The sequence below is a fragment of the Lemur catta genome, chromosome 22, assembly GCF_020740605.2.
Source record: "Lemur catta isolate mLemCat1 chromosome 22, mLemCat1.pri, whole genome shotgun sequence".
Taxonomy (NCBI): Eukaryota; Metazoa; Chordata; class Mammalia; order Primates; family Lemuridae; genus Lemur; species Lemur catta.
Window position 1 is genome coordinate 20944961 of NC_059149.1, and position 18621 is coordinate 20963581.

An 18621-nucleotide genomic window follows, 5' to 3' on the forward strand; every position below is an offset into this window, starting at 1 on the left:
CACCTGAGCAGAAGTCCTGGGAGTCCAGGAGCTGAGCCCAGGGCAGCAGGGAATGTTTGTCAAGGTGAACCAGGTGGGCTGGTACCAAGAAGGCTGGGCAGATGGCCACTGCGGTGACGCACCCTCCCCGCCAGGGGCCCCTGGGGCAGTGGCAACAATAGCCACTCTGGTCTCCTGCCAATGGGGCCATATGCGATGGAACGGGAGTTGGCTGGCGAGGCGGGAGCGGTGCGGGGTTTGGGTGGGGAGGGCCTCTCTTTTGGGGAGGACTCCCTGACTCTGCAGGGGCCATCCACGGGTAAGGTCCCGGGGTTGGGGGGTCAGGAGCCAGCCTGACGTCTCTCTGACCCCGGGACCCACACGTCCCCACTGCCCCGAGCCCCCTGCGTCACCTCCCTCGCAGGTGGACAGGGCCATCACCTGCCTTGTTCCAAAGGGAGAGTCCCAAGGAGCCGCCACGCTGCAGCGAGGGCCCGCCAGGGTGGCGTGGGCAGACAGACGCGGCTCCGGAGGGCATGAGAAATGGCATTCTTTATTCATAAATAAAAACATAAAATTACCAGAAATAGTTTACATGGCCAAAAAGTGACGTCAAAAATAAAATCGAATGAAGCCATCAAAAGCAAACCAAGCCAAACAAGAAACAACAAAGAGAAAAATAACTATGTACATCTTCTTCCAAATGCCAGTCCCTCCAGAGCTCGCCTCTGCCGAGGGTTCCAGCTTTCCCAGCAGGCACAGCGCGAGGGCCACCTGCACACAGGTGAGGAGACCAGGCCCACTGGCCCGGGTGGCACAGCCTCCTGTCCTGGCAGCACCAGGTGAGAACTCAGGGCCCACAGGGACACGCTTCTCCCAAAGCCACTCCCCGACAGCCAGCCTGGCTCACGCTGGGGCAACTCTCTCACCTACAAGATGGTCCAGGCTGGTGCCGGCGACAAGAGGCTCTGTGAGCGTGTCTCAGGGAGATGCCCCCACTCCCAGCCCCATATGAGCTTGGTGACCGTAGGGGCCGAGTGCACCTGGCACCTGGCATTTGCCCCTGAGGGTGCCCCGTGACAGCCTGGTCATTCCAAGGCCCAGAGGCAGAGTCCCCTCCTGGGTGAGGTGGTGCTGAATGACGCTTTCTCTTTGCAGACAGCCGGAGCATCTTCAGGCCAGGCATCCTTTGGGGAGCTGAGTGGGCAGGCGTGCCAGCTGGAGCGCCCAGAGGGAAGGGCAGTGAACCCACTGTGGCCTGGGGCCCCCGCTGTTCACAGCCTCCTTCCAGAGAGGCGGAGTCTGGCGTGGTCCAAGAATAGTGAGGATGCTTTTGGATGGGCAAGGGAGGAAAACCCACAGGAGGGTGAGGTTACTGGGAAACAGGACACTTGCATTCTGGAGCCACCTTGGGCCACCCCGGGGCCATCTGCCATCTGGGATGTTGGTCAGGGCCTGGGCAGACATCCCAGGGAGGGCCTGGGGCAGGGTCACAGAGACTCGAAGAATGCTGTCCCTTGCGGGTGGAGGTACCGTCACCCCACAGTGACACACAGGCTCTGGGGAGGGGCAGCCAGCCCCTTTCTCTCTCTCCGGGGGGCAAACTCACGGGGGAAGGACTCCAACAAGGCACAGGCTGGCGGGAATATGGGGCGAGAATGGGACGTCTTTGACTTGGGGTCTGAGCAGTGGCCCGTGTACAGGGAGGGGCTTCTGGCCTGTGGATTCCAGGTTTAAATCCAGCCTGTGACTAAGAGCCATGGTTTGAAATTCCAGAAACCCTCCTCTGTCATTTGCGGACAGGAGGACTGGCAGGGCTTAGCCCGGGGACCAGACGGCGGAGCCGACCACAGGGAAGGTGGCCCTGCCCTCAGCCCCCACGCAGGGAAGGACTGTGGGGCCCCCTGAGGGGTGGAGGGCAAGAAGGGAAGCGGCCCCCTCCTGCCACCCCCCGCGCTGGGGAGGCAGGACTGGGGATGGCCTCAGACTGTCTCCCGGCTCAGCAGGCAGGCGGGAGGCGCAGGATCCAGCAGGGCTGTCTGTCCTAAGAACAGCAGCTGTGGCTAGAGTCAAATATAGAACAGAGAACAGCCTGCTGGGTCTGGCTTGCCTCTGAAAAGACAAGAAAGGAAAAAGAAGAAGAAGAAGAAGAAGAAAGAAAAAGAGAAAATTCCCTGAACCAAGCAACTCCAAAACTCTACCTTGTCTACCTTTCTCCCCCCACCTCCAGCTCTGCACATCTTCAAGAGAGAAACCGCGGCCTTCCCCGGGCAGTGCCCGGGCCCCTGAGAAACACTGCTGCCGTCGGGATCCTTTACAGTCTGGGGGTGCCGGGGGGCTCCAGGGGAGAGAGGACAGGACAGTGGTGGCCCGGGGCCGTGCGTACTGCTGCGTGCACCTTTTCTCCCTGCCCGGGGCTCTGGCCCACGGGCACTCTGGGGACCCGTCCTGACCCGTGAAGACCCAGAACTTGGCACTGAAGGTGCGGAGGGGAGAGGTCACCCACTGCATCTGGCCACAGGCAAAGGAGGGGGACGCCCAGATCACACATGCGCCACCTCAGTGCATACGGGTTATTCTGCATCCAAGGAAAACCTTGATTTGGGGGAAGGAAATAACATTCCAGAGTAGCCACCGGCCAACTCCAAACCAGGTGGGGAAACCGCTGCCTCTAGCCCCAGTGGGAGGGATCCGGGGACTCCCCTGGGACGACTGGAAAGCCACCCCCTCTGTGTCACGGTGACCTCAACCTTCTCTTCCCAGAGCCCACCCCCGGGCCTCAGTGTCTATGGCTTTTGGAAGGGTGGGCACTGAGGCCAAAGGCCACCAGCTGCCCCGAGGCTGCTCAGCTCTGGTTAGTGGGGACCAGCAGGCAGCGCGGGGCCCCAGGCTCTGGCTGGTCCCACCTGCCCCTGGCTGACATGACTTTGCTTCTCCCTCTGACCTCCTGTGGGTCTGGCCGGGTCTGCCCAGCTGTCCCCTCCTTTCTGTGGCTGGCTGGGGTTGGGACAGCCCCAGAGGTGCTGGGCCAGGCTCCCCACAGCCCCTCCCAACCCTCTCTCTGAGGCCAGAGGAAAAGCAGCTCAGGTCCTGACGGGTCAGGCTCCAAGGCTTCTGGTCACAAATGGCTTCTTTCTATTCCCAAGGCATTCCGGTGCGTCCACGGGGAGAAGGGGCTTGGGATGAGAGGTGAAAGGGATCTTCATTCTTGGCGTGGCCGTGTGGCCTTCAGGGCAGTGGCCACCTTCCCTGGTGGGGGGGGTGTCTCTCTGACTGTTCTGAACAAAGGCAGGTTTAGGGAGCCCTTTACCAAAGCACGGGGATCCCTGGACCCATCCTTTGGGACAGCCACAGGAGTCCGAGCCCGAGGTCCGGCAGGCTGCAGGGTTGGTGAGCGCTGGGACATCAGACACGGGACAGAAGGCCATCCTGCAACCCTGCCCAACACTCAGGGCCCTGGGCCTGTGCCCCAGGGGTGGCTTCTTTCAGAGGGGCCGCAGCCACTGAGCCGGGGCGCTGGGGAGGGGAGCCCTCCTCGAACGGGCTCAGCCCCTGCCTCCCAGGGCCGGGTCCCCAGGCCTCACTCCCCGAGGCGGCCTCTCAGATCTCGGTGGCTATGATGTCCTCGTAGGGGATGTCAGCCCCTTCCAGGTCAATCTCCAGGGGCTCCCCGGCCCCGTCGCCGCGGGCCAGCTGCTGCAGCGCCTTCTCCAGCCGCTGGTTGCGCTGGTACATGGCCAGGTAGCTCTGCTGCAGCTGCTTCTGGTACTGGATCACCTTCTCCTTCTCCTCCTTCCACACCAGCCGCTCGTGCTGGAAGCCCGAGGACATCTGGTCGTGGCCTTGCCGCTCCTCCCGCAGCTCCGCCCGCAGCCGCTCCAGCTCCCGCTGCAGCGCGGGGATGTCCTCCGGGAAGGCGGCGGGCGCGTCGCGGGACACGGCGGCCTGGGCCCGCAGCTCCAGCAGCTCCTGCTCCAGCAGGCTCACCTTCTCCCGCAGCAGCTCCGCCTCGTTCTTCTTGCGCTGCAGCTCGTTCTCGCACACCTCCAGCTCCAGCCCCTTGGTGCGCAGGGCTCCCTCCAGGTCCTGCGTCTTCTGCTCCAGGCCGTCCAGCTTGCCCCGCGTGTCCTTCAGCTGCGCCCTCAGGCCCAGGATCTCGCCCGCCTTGGCGTTCACCTCCGTCTGGGACTCCTTCAGCTGCTGCTTCAGGAGGGAGATCTCCCCCGACTTCTGGCACACCTGCCGGGGACGGGGGAGGGAGACAGAGCGCCGAGAGGTGAATGTCCTCACCCAGGCACGGTGGGCCGGAGGGCTGTGGAAGCCAAGCCCCTCTTTGAGGGTCCTTTCGTGCTTGCGTCCGGCTTGGTCTGTCTACGTGCCTCCCTCACCCCCACTTCGGGTCCAGATCCCAGTGCGCACCCACTCACGGCACCAGCCGCAGCCTGTGCAAATCCCCGATTGCCGGTTGCATCTGCCCACTGCCGGCAGCTCTGTCACCCACCCTGAACACCGATGGTACTGACATCTGTGCTGGCCAGATTTCTACCATCCATGCTGTGTCCACACCCCCAAACCTCACCCCTGCACACACCCGGCCCTCCTCTCCCCTCTCTGCTGAGGCCCGAAGACTATGTCCTGCACCCACTGCCATGCCCCGGTGATGGGCACCTCGCTGGCTCCGAGACAGAGCCCAGCATCTACCTGCCCAGTGACAGGCCGGTGAGTTCTGCCCCAGCCCCTCCATCACCAATTCTACTCCTGTCCCCACCAAAACTGGGCCAAGAGCAATGATGAGAACCAAAGCCATTGATCAGACCCTGTGTCTCTGGGGTCTTGGCCATGTGGGGTCACAGGCCTGGGCCAGTCTGGCTGGCTGTGTCTCCAGGCCCTACAGAAGGCCCTCCTGGAACAAGACTGGAAGCCTCCTTGACATTTCCTCACTTTCCCCCTGGCTCTCCGAGGAACACTGCCCATCCCAGAGAAGATTCAGCCCCACCCTTGATGCTCGGTTGGGACCAGGTATATCTTTCCAAGGTCAAGTCCATATTCATTTCATGATGGTCGAGGTGTGGACTTGGCTTTGAGTCCCAGCTCAACCACTTCCGACCTGGGTGATCCTGGACGTGTCAGCATGGTGGCAGTGCGGGGCAGCGGTCACACCATTAGGAGCAAACCCTGACTCCGATACCTAATATATATCTCAGACCCTGGACTAGTCTCTGAACTAGCTGTTTCCATCATAACCTCTCTGTGCCTCAGTCTCCCTACCTGTACATTGAGGATTAGTAATAGTACCTACTTCACTGGGCTATTGTAGGGAATAGAGGAGAGAACCTAGGGCTTGGCACTTAATAAACACTCTCTACATTATTATGTTTATAACAACATATGTGTCACTATAAATTAGTATTATTGATCATTTTACTATATAGCCTGACTGGACAACCTGGGAACAAGGTCACAGCCATGTCCAGCTCAGCTCTAGGTTGACAGGCGAGGCTGGGTGCCTAACGCCAGCAGGCACTATGCATCTCGGGCATGGCCGAGGCCGTGGCGGGCGTGGGGTCTGCTGTGACAACACTTAATGGTGGGTGGGATCCCTTCCCTTGAAAGCAGCTAATAAATTTTATGCTCTCTCGGGGCCTTGGGCTTGCGCGGACTCAGGCACTGCCGGTGCTGCTTTGGTACCTCCGTGGGCAGATGCAGTGAGGCTGGGCCTGGGTTCCGGCTTCCCAGCCAGTGACCGGGTTAGGAAGTTCAAGTCTGGGGGCCACGAGGATGCGGTGGGGAGAGTAGGAAGCTCAGAGCTAAGTGCTTCCCCAAAACGGTTTACCGGAGCCCCTTCTTTGGGTGGTAAAGCCGGCACTTTAGCCCCCTGTGCGGTTGGGGTTAGCGCACTATTGGCCGGCACCAGGAGGAGAGGGGGGGATTGTCGCCAAACCCCCGACCGCCCCGGCCCACGAGCCCCGCACGGCCTCACCTCCCACTGGGTCTCCTCCAGCGCGGGGCCGAAGCTGGTCTTCTCCCTCTCGTAGGACCGGAGCTTGGTCTCCAGCAGGTCCTGCTCCTTCATGAGGCTCTCGAGCTCCTGCCGCAGCTGCCGCTTCTCCTGCTGCAGCTGCAGCACCTGCAGGTGCAGCACCTGCTGCGCGCGCTGGCTCTTCTGTGAGGCCTGCTTCAGCTTCCCGCACCTGGGCTCCGCGCCCTCCAGCTCCTCCCGGCAGCGCCACAGCCGCTCCTCGTAGGCCTGGCCGGCGGCGGCGAGCTCCTTCTCCTCGAAGCTGCGCTGCAGCTTCTGTAGCGCGCCCTCCCTCTCCAGCAGCTTCTGCTCCAGCTCCTGGATGGTGCACTCGTCCGTGGAGATGGGGGAGCGGACGCACGCGGGGCCCTTGTCCGCCTTGCTCGCGTGGCCCAGCTTGCTCCCGCCGTCGGAGAAGGACAGGGCCTTCAGGCTCATCATGTTGCTGTCCTGGAGGACGATGCCCTGGGTGATGTTGTGGGCCGAGCCTCCAAAACGGCTGGTGGGCCCCACGGGGGTGACCAGCGGGTCCAGCTGGTAGCTGCTGCTGGTGCTGTGCGTGGGCAGGCTGGACATGGAGTTGCGGCCGGAGTCGGACAGCGCCCCGGAGCACAGGCCGGGCTTCAGCTCCTGCTCCCTGGGCTTGTCCGGAGGGGCGGGGTGCAGCTGGTGGCTGGCGCTCTCGGGGGACGAGTGCAGGGTGGTCCCTGACCGCGGCAGCACGGGCTTGAAGGCTGTGGGCCTCGCCGCGCCCTTCTCAGAGCCCTGGGGAGGGAAAGGACCGGAGTGACCCTCAGCCTCCAGCGCGCCCATCCCACCTGCCCTTCCCTGTGGGTGCAAGTGCCTGCCTCGGCCAGGAGCCCCTGTGGCACCCGGCCTGGTCGGTAGCCACAGCAGATGTCGCGTGTTTCTCTGAAGCAGCCAAATGTGGCGAATCTCCCTCAAGAAAGAGAAAATCCTCTGTCCCTGGGGGACATCCTTAAATGATGACCTGGGCCCCTTGTTCTAGGAAATAGCAACCTGCCACCAGCTTGTCCCAGCCCTCCTGGGTCTCTGTGCTGTGGGTTAGGGCGTTAGGCTGGACCAGCTTGTTGTCCTAGTATAGGTGACCCCTCTTTACCTCCGCTGCCTCTCCCATTAGCCCGGAGGGGAAACACTGACCTCGGCCTCCTCACAGGGCTGTGGGGCTGCGAGGGTCACTTGGAATAACAATTCTTCTTTAAAAGCCTGATTTTCATTGGTAGAGGGCCTTGCAGTTTACAGGCCTTTTAGTCTGCAAAGCTGAAAGCTCTATGCAAACATAGGGGGCCCTTTCCTAGTAAATCAAAGCGGTGGGTTCATTCCCCCAGGGCAGGGGCAGGGACTGAATAGGACAGTCGTTTTCAGTCTCCACTGGTGGGACCCAGCGGGCTTGAGCTGGCATGAGGGCTGGACTTTGGAGCACGCAGGACTCTTTTGCCCTCATCGGTGCTGAACAGACGATAACAAAACCCCAGCCCGTAATCAGCCAAAGATGCTTCTGGGCCCTTGTCCTTCTGCTCGGTCCTCCGGGAGTCTAAACATTCAGGTCACCACTCCCCCTGTCCCTTATGTTGCCCACCCCCCGTTCGTTCTCTCCTGCCTTTCTGCCCCACCCGCCCCCGCCAGCGGGTCCCCGCTTACCATGTCTAGCTGATTGGAGAAGGGCAGGAGCTTGGGTGGGGTGGATGGGTCAAAGTCCACCCCGGCCTGGCCCCCGAGGTCCCCACTGGACAGCGCCGTGTAGTCTGGGCGGTGGGAGCCCCGCGCCTTCTGGCTGACCTTGATGTAGAAGAAGTCTTCGCTCTTGCCCATTTTGGAGCTAGACTTGCCATGACCCGAGTCCTGGGAGAAGCCAAACTTCAGCAGCCCGTCGGAATAGCGGTTGAGCTTCTTGAGGTGGGAGGACTTGCGCAGCTTGTACTGCGACGCCCGGCAGTGCTTGCTGTGGAAGCCGTGGCCGGAGATGAGGCTGCTGACGCTGCCCATGGTGGCTCGGGGCGGAGGAAGGGCCGGGCTGGGCGGGCGCCTGGAGAGGCTGCAGCGGCAGGGAGCGGTCCTGGCTCCGCGAGGGGACTGCGGTCATAGCAAGAACCTCACAGAGCCTGGGAGAGCCATGGGCCTGGAAGGAGACACAAGAGAGAAGTCAGCCTGGGACGGGGACAGTCACTGCACTGTCCTCGAGGGTGATTAAGGAGTAGTTATTCCAACTGCCTGATCTGGGCAGTAGAGAAATGCACGTCGGGAGCCCAACTGTCCCCACTCCTGGGCGCTCGGTTCATTCTTCCCTTGTCCATTAATTCAATAAACCTGAGAACTCATTTACGCGAGGCTCTGTTCTAAGCACTGCGGATCCAGCAGTGACTCACACAGTCACAACCTCTGCACACCTGGGACTTAGGTCCTGTGTGGTGCGCACAGGCCATAACAAATCAGTGTCCACCGCAGCGTGCGATGCATGTGCCCTGGGGAAGCCAGAGCAGGGACAGTAGGACAGAATTCTGGGAGGTGGTCGTTTCATGCAAGGAGGCCTCTCTGGTAAGGTAGCATTTAAGAGACCTCAAGCTCACATGGACATCTGGGGGAGAGAGATTACCAGGAGCAGCCCCAAGTACAAAAGCCCTGGAGTCCCCGAGGCAGAGGGGGCTTGGGTGTGAGACCAGACAGGGACCAGCCTGGCTGAAGAATCCTTAGCAAGGTGGGCGCTAGCAGGTGCCAGATGCAAGGAGCCCGGGCGGCTGCAAGGGCTTCAGCTTTGCCCTGTGTGAGATAAAGACCCCTGGAGGGCTACGAGCAGTGACACCTTCATCTGCCTTAGGCCGGGGAAGGTCACCCTGGCTGCCGGGTGGACAAGCTGCAGAGGGGCCAGGCGGAAGCGGTGGGCCGGCTAGGCGAGTGACTAACAGAGCTGGCCCACGGTAAAGCTGTGCAGCAAGTTTTAGATGTAATTTAAGGTGCAGCTGATAGGATTTGCTAAAGGATTGGATATGGGGAGTGGGAGAGAGAGAAAGAGAGAGAGAGAGAGAGAGGCATCAGGGATGACTCCAGGGTTTTCATCCAAGCAACTAGAAGCAGAAAGTTGCCACATTTATTGAGAAGCAAAAGACCACAGGAGGAGCCGGTTTAGGGTGAGGAGGGGGTGGAGAATGGGTGTTTGGTGGAAGACATTCCGCTGGCAAAGCCTGTTAGGCACCCCGGGAGTGGTGGGGAGTAGGCAGCGGGGAGTGTGGGCAGCTGCAGAGCTGCAGACTCGCGTGGCAAAGTTGCGCATGTGTGGAAGTCAGCCTCGACCACGTGGAATCACCGCAGAGCGAGTGCAGGGACGAGAGGGGTATGGGGACTGGTGGGGCTTAAACGGAAGTCTCGCCATATGCAGATGCCAAAGCCAAGCCTATACAACTAACTCCAAATCTCATTTCCACCCAAATGTTTGTCACTTAGACTTTGAGTCAACTGGTCGCCCAGGGGGGGAGTACATTTACCTTCTTCCTCAACAAGTGGCTCTGCTCAAAGTTTTAGACCAAGAAAAAGACACAAAGGCAGAGTTTCTGTTTCCAAGGATCTGGTTGAGAGACAGGACAGCTACGCACACTTCAATAAGACAAGTTTAAAAGGCAGCACTAACCTAACTCAAAATGCAAGACTCAGGATTTCACTGAGTTAGGGCCAGTCGCCCTCTGCCCCCAGCACATGTGTGGTTTTTAATTTTTTTCTTTCACATAGAAAGAGCTGAAAGTTCTTACTCCTTCGTCTGCCCCACCTTGCAGACACCCTGGTGGAAGACGCTGTCTAGGCTGTCGGGTCCCCTTGTTTCTGGCATTGTCCTGTGCTCTTTCCTCCTGCTTCTCTGTCTGCATGGTGCTCCAACCCGGCTCGTGCTGTCGTTTGTGGGCAGCCGGGTATGAGAGGCGCTAGGCGGGAAGTCGAGGAACCCAAGTTCTCATTCTGGTTCTGCCTCACTCCTGCTCTGGGACAATCATTTCACATTCTGGGCCCCGCGGGCTGCTACCTGTGGCTGGCAGGGTTGGAGGTCCACAGGAGGGAACCATTAGGTGTCGTTCATCAGACCCCAGACCCGGCGCACACTCTACCTGCGTTATCACATCAGGCCCTCGGCAAAGGATCCCAGATTGACCGATTTGTTTTGTCATCTGGCATAAGATTCAACCTTTCAGCACCTCTATTTCCTTCAGTGTCAGATAAGCGCAGTTGATACCAAATCACAGCTATTGCCAGGGTTAAATGGGATCTCATGTATATTTAATAAAAATGCCTGGCCACGGTGAGAAGGACAGTACACACTGTATGAATTGAAGCCAAAGTGCTTGTGAAATTATAAAGCACTGTGGAAAGATGCTAGAACTAGGTCCTCCCATGTCTTGAAATGAAAAGAGCAGGTCCTGGCCAGGCGCAGTGGCTTACAGCAGTAATCCCAGCACTTTGGGAGGCTGAGGCGGGAGGATCGCTTGAGCCCAGGAGTTTGAGACCAGCCTGGACAACATAGTGAGACCCTGTCTCTACAAAAAAGATTTAAAAATTATCTGGGCACATGCTGGTAGTCCCAGCTACTTGGTAACCCAGGGGTTGGAAGCTTCAGTGAGCTGTGATTGTGCCACTGTACTCCAGCCTGGGTGACAGAGAGAGTTTGTCTCTTAAAAAAAAAGGGCAGGTGCTTTAGGAAAAACTCCCCTCCCCCCTAATCTCCCAGTGGCACCAGACCTGCCTCTCTGCCTCCAGGAGGGCAGCTGGGGCTTGCAGAGCCGAGAGAGACATCCCCAGGCATCTGCTGGCTGGGGCTGGGGGCCCCTGGCTGCACCAGACTGGTGGGCGGCCTGCCAGCTCCCCAGCAGAGCTCCCTCTGGGGCTGAATGGGGCACGTGTCCAGGGCTAATTGATCCCCCTTTTATGGCGACTCCCTGACTCCCCCTCTGCCCCGCCCCGGTACACACTGCTTCCCTTATCTGGAATTCCTCCCGGTTTGCTCCTCTAGATGAGGGGGGAAGGGTCGTCGGGGCCAGGGCTGGGGCAGGGGCGAGCCTTTGAACTAGTTAATCATCTCAGCCCATCTGCAAACCTCTGGAGCCTGCAGGGCTGCATGTGCAGGGCTCAATCCATATTTTCCGAGTGAACGGATGAATGGGAAAGAGGTGAGAAGGGAGGAGGGAGGAGTGGGGGGCGTGGGCGGTGTGAGGAGAGGCTGGGGCTGAGGTGCAAGGGGGAGCGGCTTGCTGGTGGGCTGGGAGCAGAAGCCCACGCAGCTCTCAATTAAGTGCACTTGGATTCCGTGGAAAGGCAGAAAGTGAAAGGGAAATCGCTGGCAGGCTGAGTCATTCCATCGGGGTGAACAATCGGAAGCAATTCCGCTTCCCACTGCTCGGGAGGAATCAAAAGCCACTCTGCCTGGCAGCCTTTTGTGTGCGGTTGTCGCTGCGCTGCACTGAACCTTCCTCCATCCCGGTGGGCAGCTCCTGTCTTAGCAGCGCTGATTGACATTTCTCCCCGGGAACAAGATTACCCACCAATCCCAACCTGCCCTTCCCCCTTCCAAAAATAAAGCCACAGTTACATGCAAAGCTCATGCAAATGTAACCCTGCTGCTGTTTGTGCAGGAGTCAGGCTCATCTGCATTTGTGGCTTGGGCACCACCAGGCACGGGGCCCCAGCGAGCTGGGCAGTGCCCAATGAAGGGAGCCGTTTCCAAAGACCTGTGACTCAGGTCCGAAGTGGGGGAGTGGGGGAGATCTCCAGAGGAGGGCTGGGTATCTGGCTAGACTCCGTCACTTGGACAGACAGACTTAACAAATGCAGGACCAGATAAAACTTGGGAGGCCGGAATGTCGGGGGCAGTGGCCCCCTTGCCTGCCAACCCCTCAGAACACAGAGTGAGGACTAAGACCTCCTGGAAGGTGAATTCCAAGTCTGAGTGGTGGATGGTCAGAACCAACGAGGCCTTGGACAGGGACTGAAATATAAGCTCTACCTACTTACCAAATTGGGGGCTGCCTGAACTTGCCTGGGAGGCCAAGTTCAGGTTCAGTAGGGAAGAGCCTGTGAAAAGTGAGCCGTGGCAGCCTGGGTGTGGGGAAGGGGAGTGGGGACTCGCTGTTAGCTCCCTGGCCCGGGTACCAAAGTTGGTACCTGATTGGCCTTTGGCTCATCAGACAACCCAACGTCGCCAATGGGACGGAGAGATCTCAGGTTCCCTCAGGATCTCTGACTCTGTGGGTTGCCTTTGTGGAGCCCGCTTTCCCAAATTTTGACCTTCCTTCACTGTCCCCAGCTCCACACTGTGGTCCCGTTCACTCCCCAGACCAGGCTCCTCCATCAGAAGGAAAGGCGACAGGTGGGCTAACTCTCCGGCCCATCCCAGGAGGCAGGGAGCGGACTGGCAAGGCAGGCTCCTGGCCACGGTGCACCCTCGAGAAGGGAGAGGGCGCTCGGGCCCCTTCAGTGGCACTGCAGAGGCCACTACCGTGGCACTCCACCTGTGCCAGAGGCCCTTCCTGGGAGGGCAGGGCCAGGAGTCCCAGGTAGTTGGTGCCAGATCGCAGAGGGAACAATAGAACGGAGAAAAGCTTTTAAGGCCAGAGATGCTTTCAGCGCTCCAGAGGTTGGGTGACTTGCGCAAGGCCACACGGCAAGGCAGGAACAGAGCCGGGGTTGGAAACCTGGCCTCCTGGCGCCCTCCCCAGAGCTCTGCCCACTGACATCTTACTTGAACAATAGAGCAGGGAGGAGGAGGGTGGAGTGGGAATCTCTCTGTGCTGAGAGGCAGTGCTTTAAAAATACTTCGGTCAGACCAAAGATCAAGCCAAGTCCCCCACCCTGCACCCCAGCAGCCCGAGACTTCGGTGACATCACCAGCCGTAAACAGGGTCTGGCGATGAGTGATGAGGGCTGTCTTTCCATGGAAAATCAGTGGCACATTGGAGCACACAAGTTTGGGTGGGGCAAGGGTGTGACAAGGGATGGAGGTGGCATGACAGAGTGGGGAGAAGCAGAGTGGAAAGCCCCCTGACACCTGCAAGACCCCTGGGAGGGCTCTGCTTTGGGCAGACAAAAGGCACAGACTCCTCCAGGAGGTGGGCAGATGTGGGAGGGTGGGAGAAGTGGGGGGGACACACAATACAGGGCTCCTTCCCACCGCCTCACCCCACCTCCCATCCTCCCATGACCCGGCTCTCCTTTTATACCCACCGAGTGTGTCCAGTGTGTGTGTGCAGGGGTGCGGGCAGGTGGTGTGGGGAGACTTGGTAGATTTCAGACTGAGGAAACGGGTTGGGATCAAGGAAGTCCTGGCAGACGGCACAGCACAGATCCCGACTCCGGGTGCTGGGGGTGACCCGGCGTGGTGTGAAGAGTTCAGCGTGGTCCTTTAGGGAGGGTGGCTTTGGGTGGTGGTTGCCGTCTGTGTGCACCCGAGTGTGCTTCCGGGTGCTCAGTGGCTTGGGGCTGTCTGCCGGAGTCTGTGTGCACACGCCAGGAAGCAGCAGACCGCCCCCGACGAGTCTCTACCCGTCCCGAGTCAAACCTCTCTCAGCACCCTTTGAAGTGTCTGGCTGAGGAATTCTGACTCCTGTGTCACCTCTGCCCTGATTTCCCAACCTCCCTGCCGCCTCCTGCCGGGCTCACATCCAGCGCAGGAGCCTCGGAGCCTCTGCTGGACGTCCAGCGACTGCACAGCCCACGACAGCGGGATAATCAACCTCTTGTCAGAGGCCCAGGGCTCCAGCAGGGCTGTCCCCCAGCTGCCAACCAAGTCCCTGAGAGCCTTCTTGGTGAGGGTTACCAGTGGCAGGGCCAGAGGCAGATATGGAAGCTCTCAAGAGCCACGTGGAGATGCCAGGACATGTGAGTCACTGCAGCTCTGCTCCTGAACTTCCTTGCACTTCCGGCCCCAGCGCTGCTGAATGTCTGTGGTTCCCCAAAGTGCCATCCTGGCCTCTCGGTGCACCCGCTCTTCCCTCTGCTGGGAATGACCTCCCCAGACCCGGGGCTGCTTTGCAGGTGCAGGGGAAGGCGAGAAAGCGCCTCTCCCTCCACGTCGCCTTCCTTGACGGGGTCTGCAGAAGGCAATGCCAGGCCTATGCCCTGCTCAGCAATCAAACCCCAGACCATGAGAATCCACAGCCTGTGGTCTGGGGGAGGAGGAGGGGTGGGGACACAGTGGCTACTGGACAGCTCAGAGCAGAAGCTGAGATTTGGGCAGGAGGAGGGGACTTCCAGATGGAGTTGCTTAAAGAACCTCAGCAACATCTGTGCCCATGTCCCCTTCAACACTATTTTGAGCTGGTCACCCAGTGCCCCAGTGCCTTTGTGAACAATAACAGTATCCACGTCATCGAATTTGCATGAGGATTCCGGGAACAGTGCATGCAAAACACGCTGCCACTCCCGCCCGGCACACAGTAACCCCCAGCAAGCACTCGCTGTCCTCACGTGGTATCCATCTTTCAAGGCCCACGTCCAATGCCACCTCCTCTGCAGAGATGCCCGGGTGAATTCAAGGCATGTCGCTCTCTAGGTCCTCCTTGGCAACGGCTCTCGGAGTCTGGCCCTCAGGCCGGCAGTAGCAGCTTTGCCAGGGAGGGACCTTGTCAGACATGTGCCTTCCCAGCCCCTGCCAAGACACACCACCGAGGCCCAGCCACCTGGGTCTTAACGGGGCCTCCAGAGGCTTCCGACACAGGCTACAGCGTGAGACCCTCTGTGCTGTACTGTCTTTGTATCCCTGTCACTGTGCGCATCATAGTCTGACATGAATTGCCATTACAGCTCCTTGAGGGTAGAGACCTTGTCTTATAGTCTGAGGAAATGCTGGGTAGGCCCTTGCGAATTTGAGTTGAATGTGCATTTTCATTACATTTTATCTGAATAATTCCTACCTCCACCCCACATCCCCTCAACCTTCCCATCTACCCAGGCCCTGGGTAGGAAACCTCAGGGAAATCTTAGCTGCCCTCAGTAAGAGAAGAAAACTCCCTCCCTCCCTCCCTCCCTCCTTCCCTTCCTTCCTTCCTTCTTCCTAGGTAGCCACCTGGGGCTGCTGACACTGGAGGTGAGTGTGGACTCAGGGTACTCAGCCCTTCCAGAGTGTCAAGGAAGCTCTCGACACGTCGGAGCTTGGCTGGGGGTATAAGCTAGTGCCCCTGCCTGGTAATGTTACAAAGACTTCAAAAACCTTCTAGGTCCTTCTCAGGCTGAGCTGTCCTCTCAAAATGCAAAGCCAGGGCAAGGGAGCCTGGCCCTAACCCCCTCGCACACAGACTCCTTCAAGGGCACCCCTGAGCACCCACTTATTGTCACCCATGACGGGAGGAGAGATAACCAGAAGGTGAAGATGTCAATGGCATCACCATGGTACTCAGCTAACCTGCCAGCCAGACCCGGTGCTCTCTGTGCACAACCGAAGCCACTGACTTGCAAACATGAGCTTTCCCAGGGACACAGATGCTGGGAACATGGCATGGGCTGTCGGTAGGGTGGCCAGATAATTTGGACATTTTTAAGGGGGCGCTAGTGTTAATTATACCAGGACAACAGACGTAAACTGGGATGTATGGTCACTTTACTATACATACCATATATCAGCCGTGTTTCTTCCTGTGTGGGCCAGGCCAGGCATGAGGATGTCAGGAGGAAGATCTGGTGTCACCTGGCCCCTTGCACTTCCCCTCAACCACTCAGCATTCTGCTGACGACAAGAAACCAGGAAGAAATGAGGAAGTATGGGCCCCAGTGAAATGGATGTCTTGCCATGTGTGTTCAGTGATACTTAGAGCATGGTAGCACCTTGTACTCCATGTACCTTCACACTGTGTCCTTATCTGTCCTCACAATAACACTGGACAGGTGTTATGGGCACCATTTGGGACACAGAGTTCCAGAGGTCCCAGCTGGAAGAGCTGGTTCTAGAACTCAGGACTTCTGACCCGTGAGATCATCCTTATCCTCACACAGCCTCGCCATGGGCAAGCAGGGTAAAGGCAGGGCCTGGCCTGGCTCCATGTACCTGGCAGGGTGGGCACCTCTGAGTGTCACCTCCCAGTGCATGTCAGCAGCACGTGTCCCATCATGCCGTCTCCCTCCCTCGTGTGCTTGGGAGACTCTGCATTGTGAGGTCTCGTGCTTTTGTCAACTAGCTAGGAGACTCCTTTTGAGCTGGACTCCAGTGGGCACACTGAGGAATGGGGATGTCCCAGCTCGCCTGGGCTCTCCCTGCTCCATTCGCATTTCTCAAGTCCCATCTGTCAAGCCTTTGCCACTCTCCAAGCCCTGCATCCCCCTCTGCCTGCCGCCTTGTCCCCTGCAGAAAACTTCATCTCTGCAATCCAGAGAGAAGTCAAATCATTGGCAGGAAACTCCCTCAATTCACTGAACTCATAAGCCTGCAATCAAAGTGACGGCTGCCTCCTCTGTGCCTGTCACTGTGAAATGCAATAGAAGTCTGTCCTCATATCAGGCGAATCCTTCCATCCAAGGCATGATCCCTGTCAACTCCGACATCTCAGGGGTCTTGCTCCAAGACTAATGTTCTCTTCCTTCTATTTCCTTGAGTTCTGGTTTTCTCTTACTCTCTGGACCCTGAGCATTGAAACATGCACAAGTCTCCCAATTCTACAACAACAGACGAGCTCCGAAACGCCATTGTCCCCTCCCCTCCAGGAACTGTCGTCTCTCCTCTTGTTCCCAGCCAGGCTTCTTGAGAGAGAAGGCCATGCTCACTATTGACACTCACTCATTTTCTACTCATTCTTTGAGTCACAGAAGGCTGGTTTCTGTCCCCACTCATCCACCAGACCTGCTCTTCGGGGATGTTGCAAAATCCAATGGACCTTCCCAGTAATTATCCAACTTGACCTCTCAGTTATTCCATCTTTTTTTCACTACATCCTTTTGGGAACACTGTTTCCTAGGCCCACAGGATGCTCTGATCTCTTGGCTTCCCTCCTACCCTCCTGCCTGCTTCTCCGTCACCTTTGTCTCACTCATTCCTTAAGTGTGGATGCTCTTCCGTGTGCTGCCTTGAACCCTGTCCTCTACCCCTGCTCTGCCAAAGCCTAACCCATGGCTCCAGCTGCATCTACAAGGGGATGATTTTCAGACCTGTGCCTGCAGCCCAAACCTCTCTCCGCCTGCTCTCCCCTTGGAGGGGCCCCCACATCTCACACTCGGAACTCACCTTTCTCTCTCTCTTCCTTGCCATTATCCATCTGCCCCAACACAACCTTCCTTCTGGGCTCTGTAGTCTCAGAGAACAGCACAGCCGTGGGCAAGCCAGAAACCTGCCCCCAAGAAACCTGCCCAAGCCAGGAACGATCGATCCCTTCCCCTCCCTCTCCACCTGTTTCTGGCCAGTCATCAAGTCCCATCTCCGTTTTGGTTTCCCTCAAAATCAGCATTTCCCTGCAACTCCACTGTCTCTGTTAGTCTAAGTTGCTATCATGTTTCCCTTGGGATATTAGCAGACACGTTATTTGCTCTTTTCCTAGTTCTCCCAAGGATACCCTATTGCCCAGAGACTAACGTCCAAATTTCCTAACATGGTGGAGAAGGCCTTCAGGACCCGGACTTTGTTTATCTCTGTATCTTCACGTTACGTGGCACCACTGCCTCTCCTTGGCCCTCCCCCTGTGCTGGCTGACTGGGCTTCTGCAGATCTCTTGTTTCTCTCGAGGCCCCTGCCCCAAGTTTTCCCACACTGCTCCCTACGCCCAAGCCCCTGGGACTTCGCTGAGATGGCGCTTCCACCATGCAGCCCTCCCGTGTGTCTGCATGGCACCCTCTGCCTGTCGTTACCGTGGCATTAGTCACACCGTAGCACAGTTCGTCTTTATTCACAGCTCCTCAGCAGACTGTAAGACTGTTTTATCCCACTTCTAGCACAGTGCCTGCCCCAGGCTCCGCACGTGCTGGTTGCATGAATGGATAGGCCTGTGTTCATAAATCGTCTTCTATTTAATGGTGCGTGGGTTCCGCGAGCTGCCCTTTCCTGGCTGCGACACCACGAAACACTCTACACAGTGGGTGTTCACAAAGGTCTTCATCCCTAACCCCCCACCCGGAGCACAGCGGTGACAATCTCCGCCTCAGCATGTGACAGAGAAGCCTTCTCCGAGTGGGCACTCGTGCCTCAGTGGCACCTTTGTGGGCTGCATGTGTGCTGGAGTCTGCGGTGTTGGACCTTCCTCCCGCGGAGGGGAGATCGCAGCTGAATGACGTGACGGGCTGGGGTGTAGGTGTGGGTGTGTGCGCTGCAGTCGGCACTCCTGGAGGTGCTGGGCTTTCCTGCACGCCAAGCTCCACTTTGTGAAGAGAATTTGGGATGCACGAAGCAACCACCTGTCCTGATTTGCCTGGGACTGTGGGAATTCCTAGGACGGGAGGTGTCAGTACTAAATCATAGGCAGAGTCCCAGCAAAGCCGGGATAAGTTGGTGGTCCCACCTAGGCTGGAAGTTGGGATTTGTACAAAAGAAGATTAAATTAGTTCTCTGTGACCCCTTGACCTGACCCTTGGTCCCTCCCTGAGTGGCCCCCTGGAGCAATGTGATCAACAACAAAGATAAAGTAGCTGCCATGTAGTGTCTCAACAGGGTTACCTCT

General features: G+C 58.3%; 1 protein-coding gene across 1 annotated transcript; it reads right to left on the reverse strand.

The window, feature by feature from the left end:
- Positions 1–1968: 1968 nt before the first annotated feature.
- LZTS1 (leucine zipper tumor suppressor 1) lies at positions 1969–15616 on the reverse strand. The gene is made up of 4 exons (XM_045535401.1): positions 15598–15616; positions 7661–8138; positions 5960–6763; positions 1969–4218 (listed from the first exon to the last, which is right to left on the reverse strand). The coding sequence occupies exons 2-4, from the start codon at positions 8003–8005 to the stop codon at positions 3580–3582; spliced, it is 1788 nt and encodes a 595-aa protein (XP_045391357.1). The 5' UTR covers positions 8006–8138; positions 15598–15616; the 3' UTR covers positions 1969–3579.
- Positions 15617–18621: the final 3005 nt, after the last annotated feature.

Bases quoted from the DNA above. Each gene is read 5' to 3' on its own strand.
- LZTS1 (XM_045535401.1), bottom strand. From the start codon at position 8,005: ATGGGCAGCGTCAGCAGCCTCATCTCCGGCCACGGCTTCCACAGCAAG. The intron at 6,764-7,660 runs GTAAGCGGGGAC...TTCCCTCCCCAG, and splicing joins TCTCCAATCAGCTAGACATG to GGCTCTGAGAAGGGCGCGGC. The intron at 4,219-5,959 runs GTGAGGCCGTGC...CGTCCCCGGCAG, and splicing joins TGGAGGAGACCCAGTGGGAG to GTGTGCCAGAAGTCGGGGGA.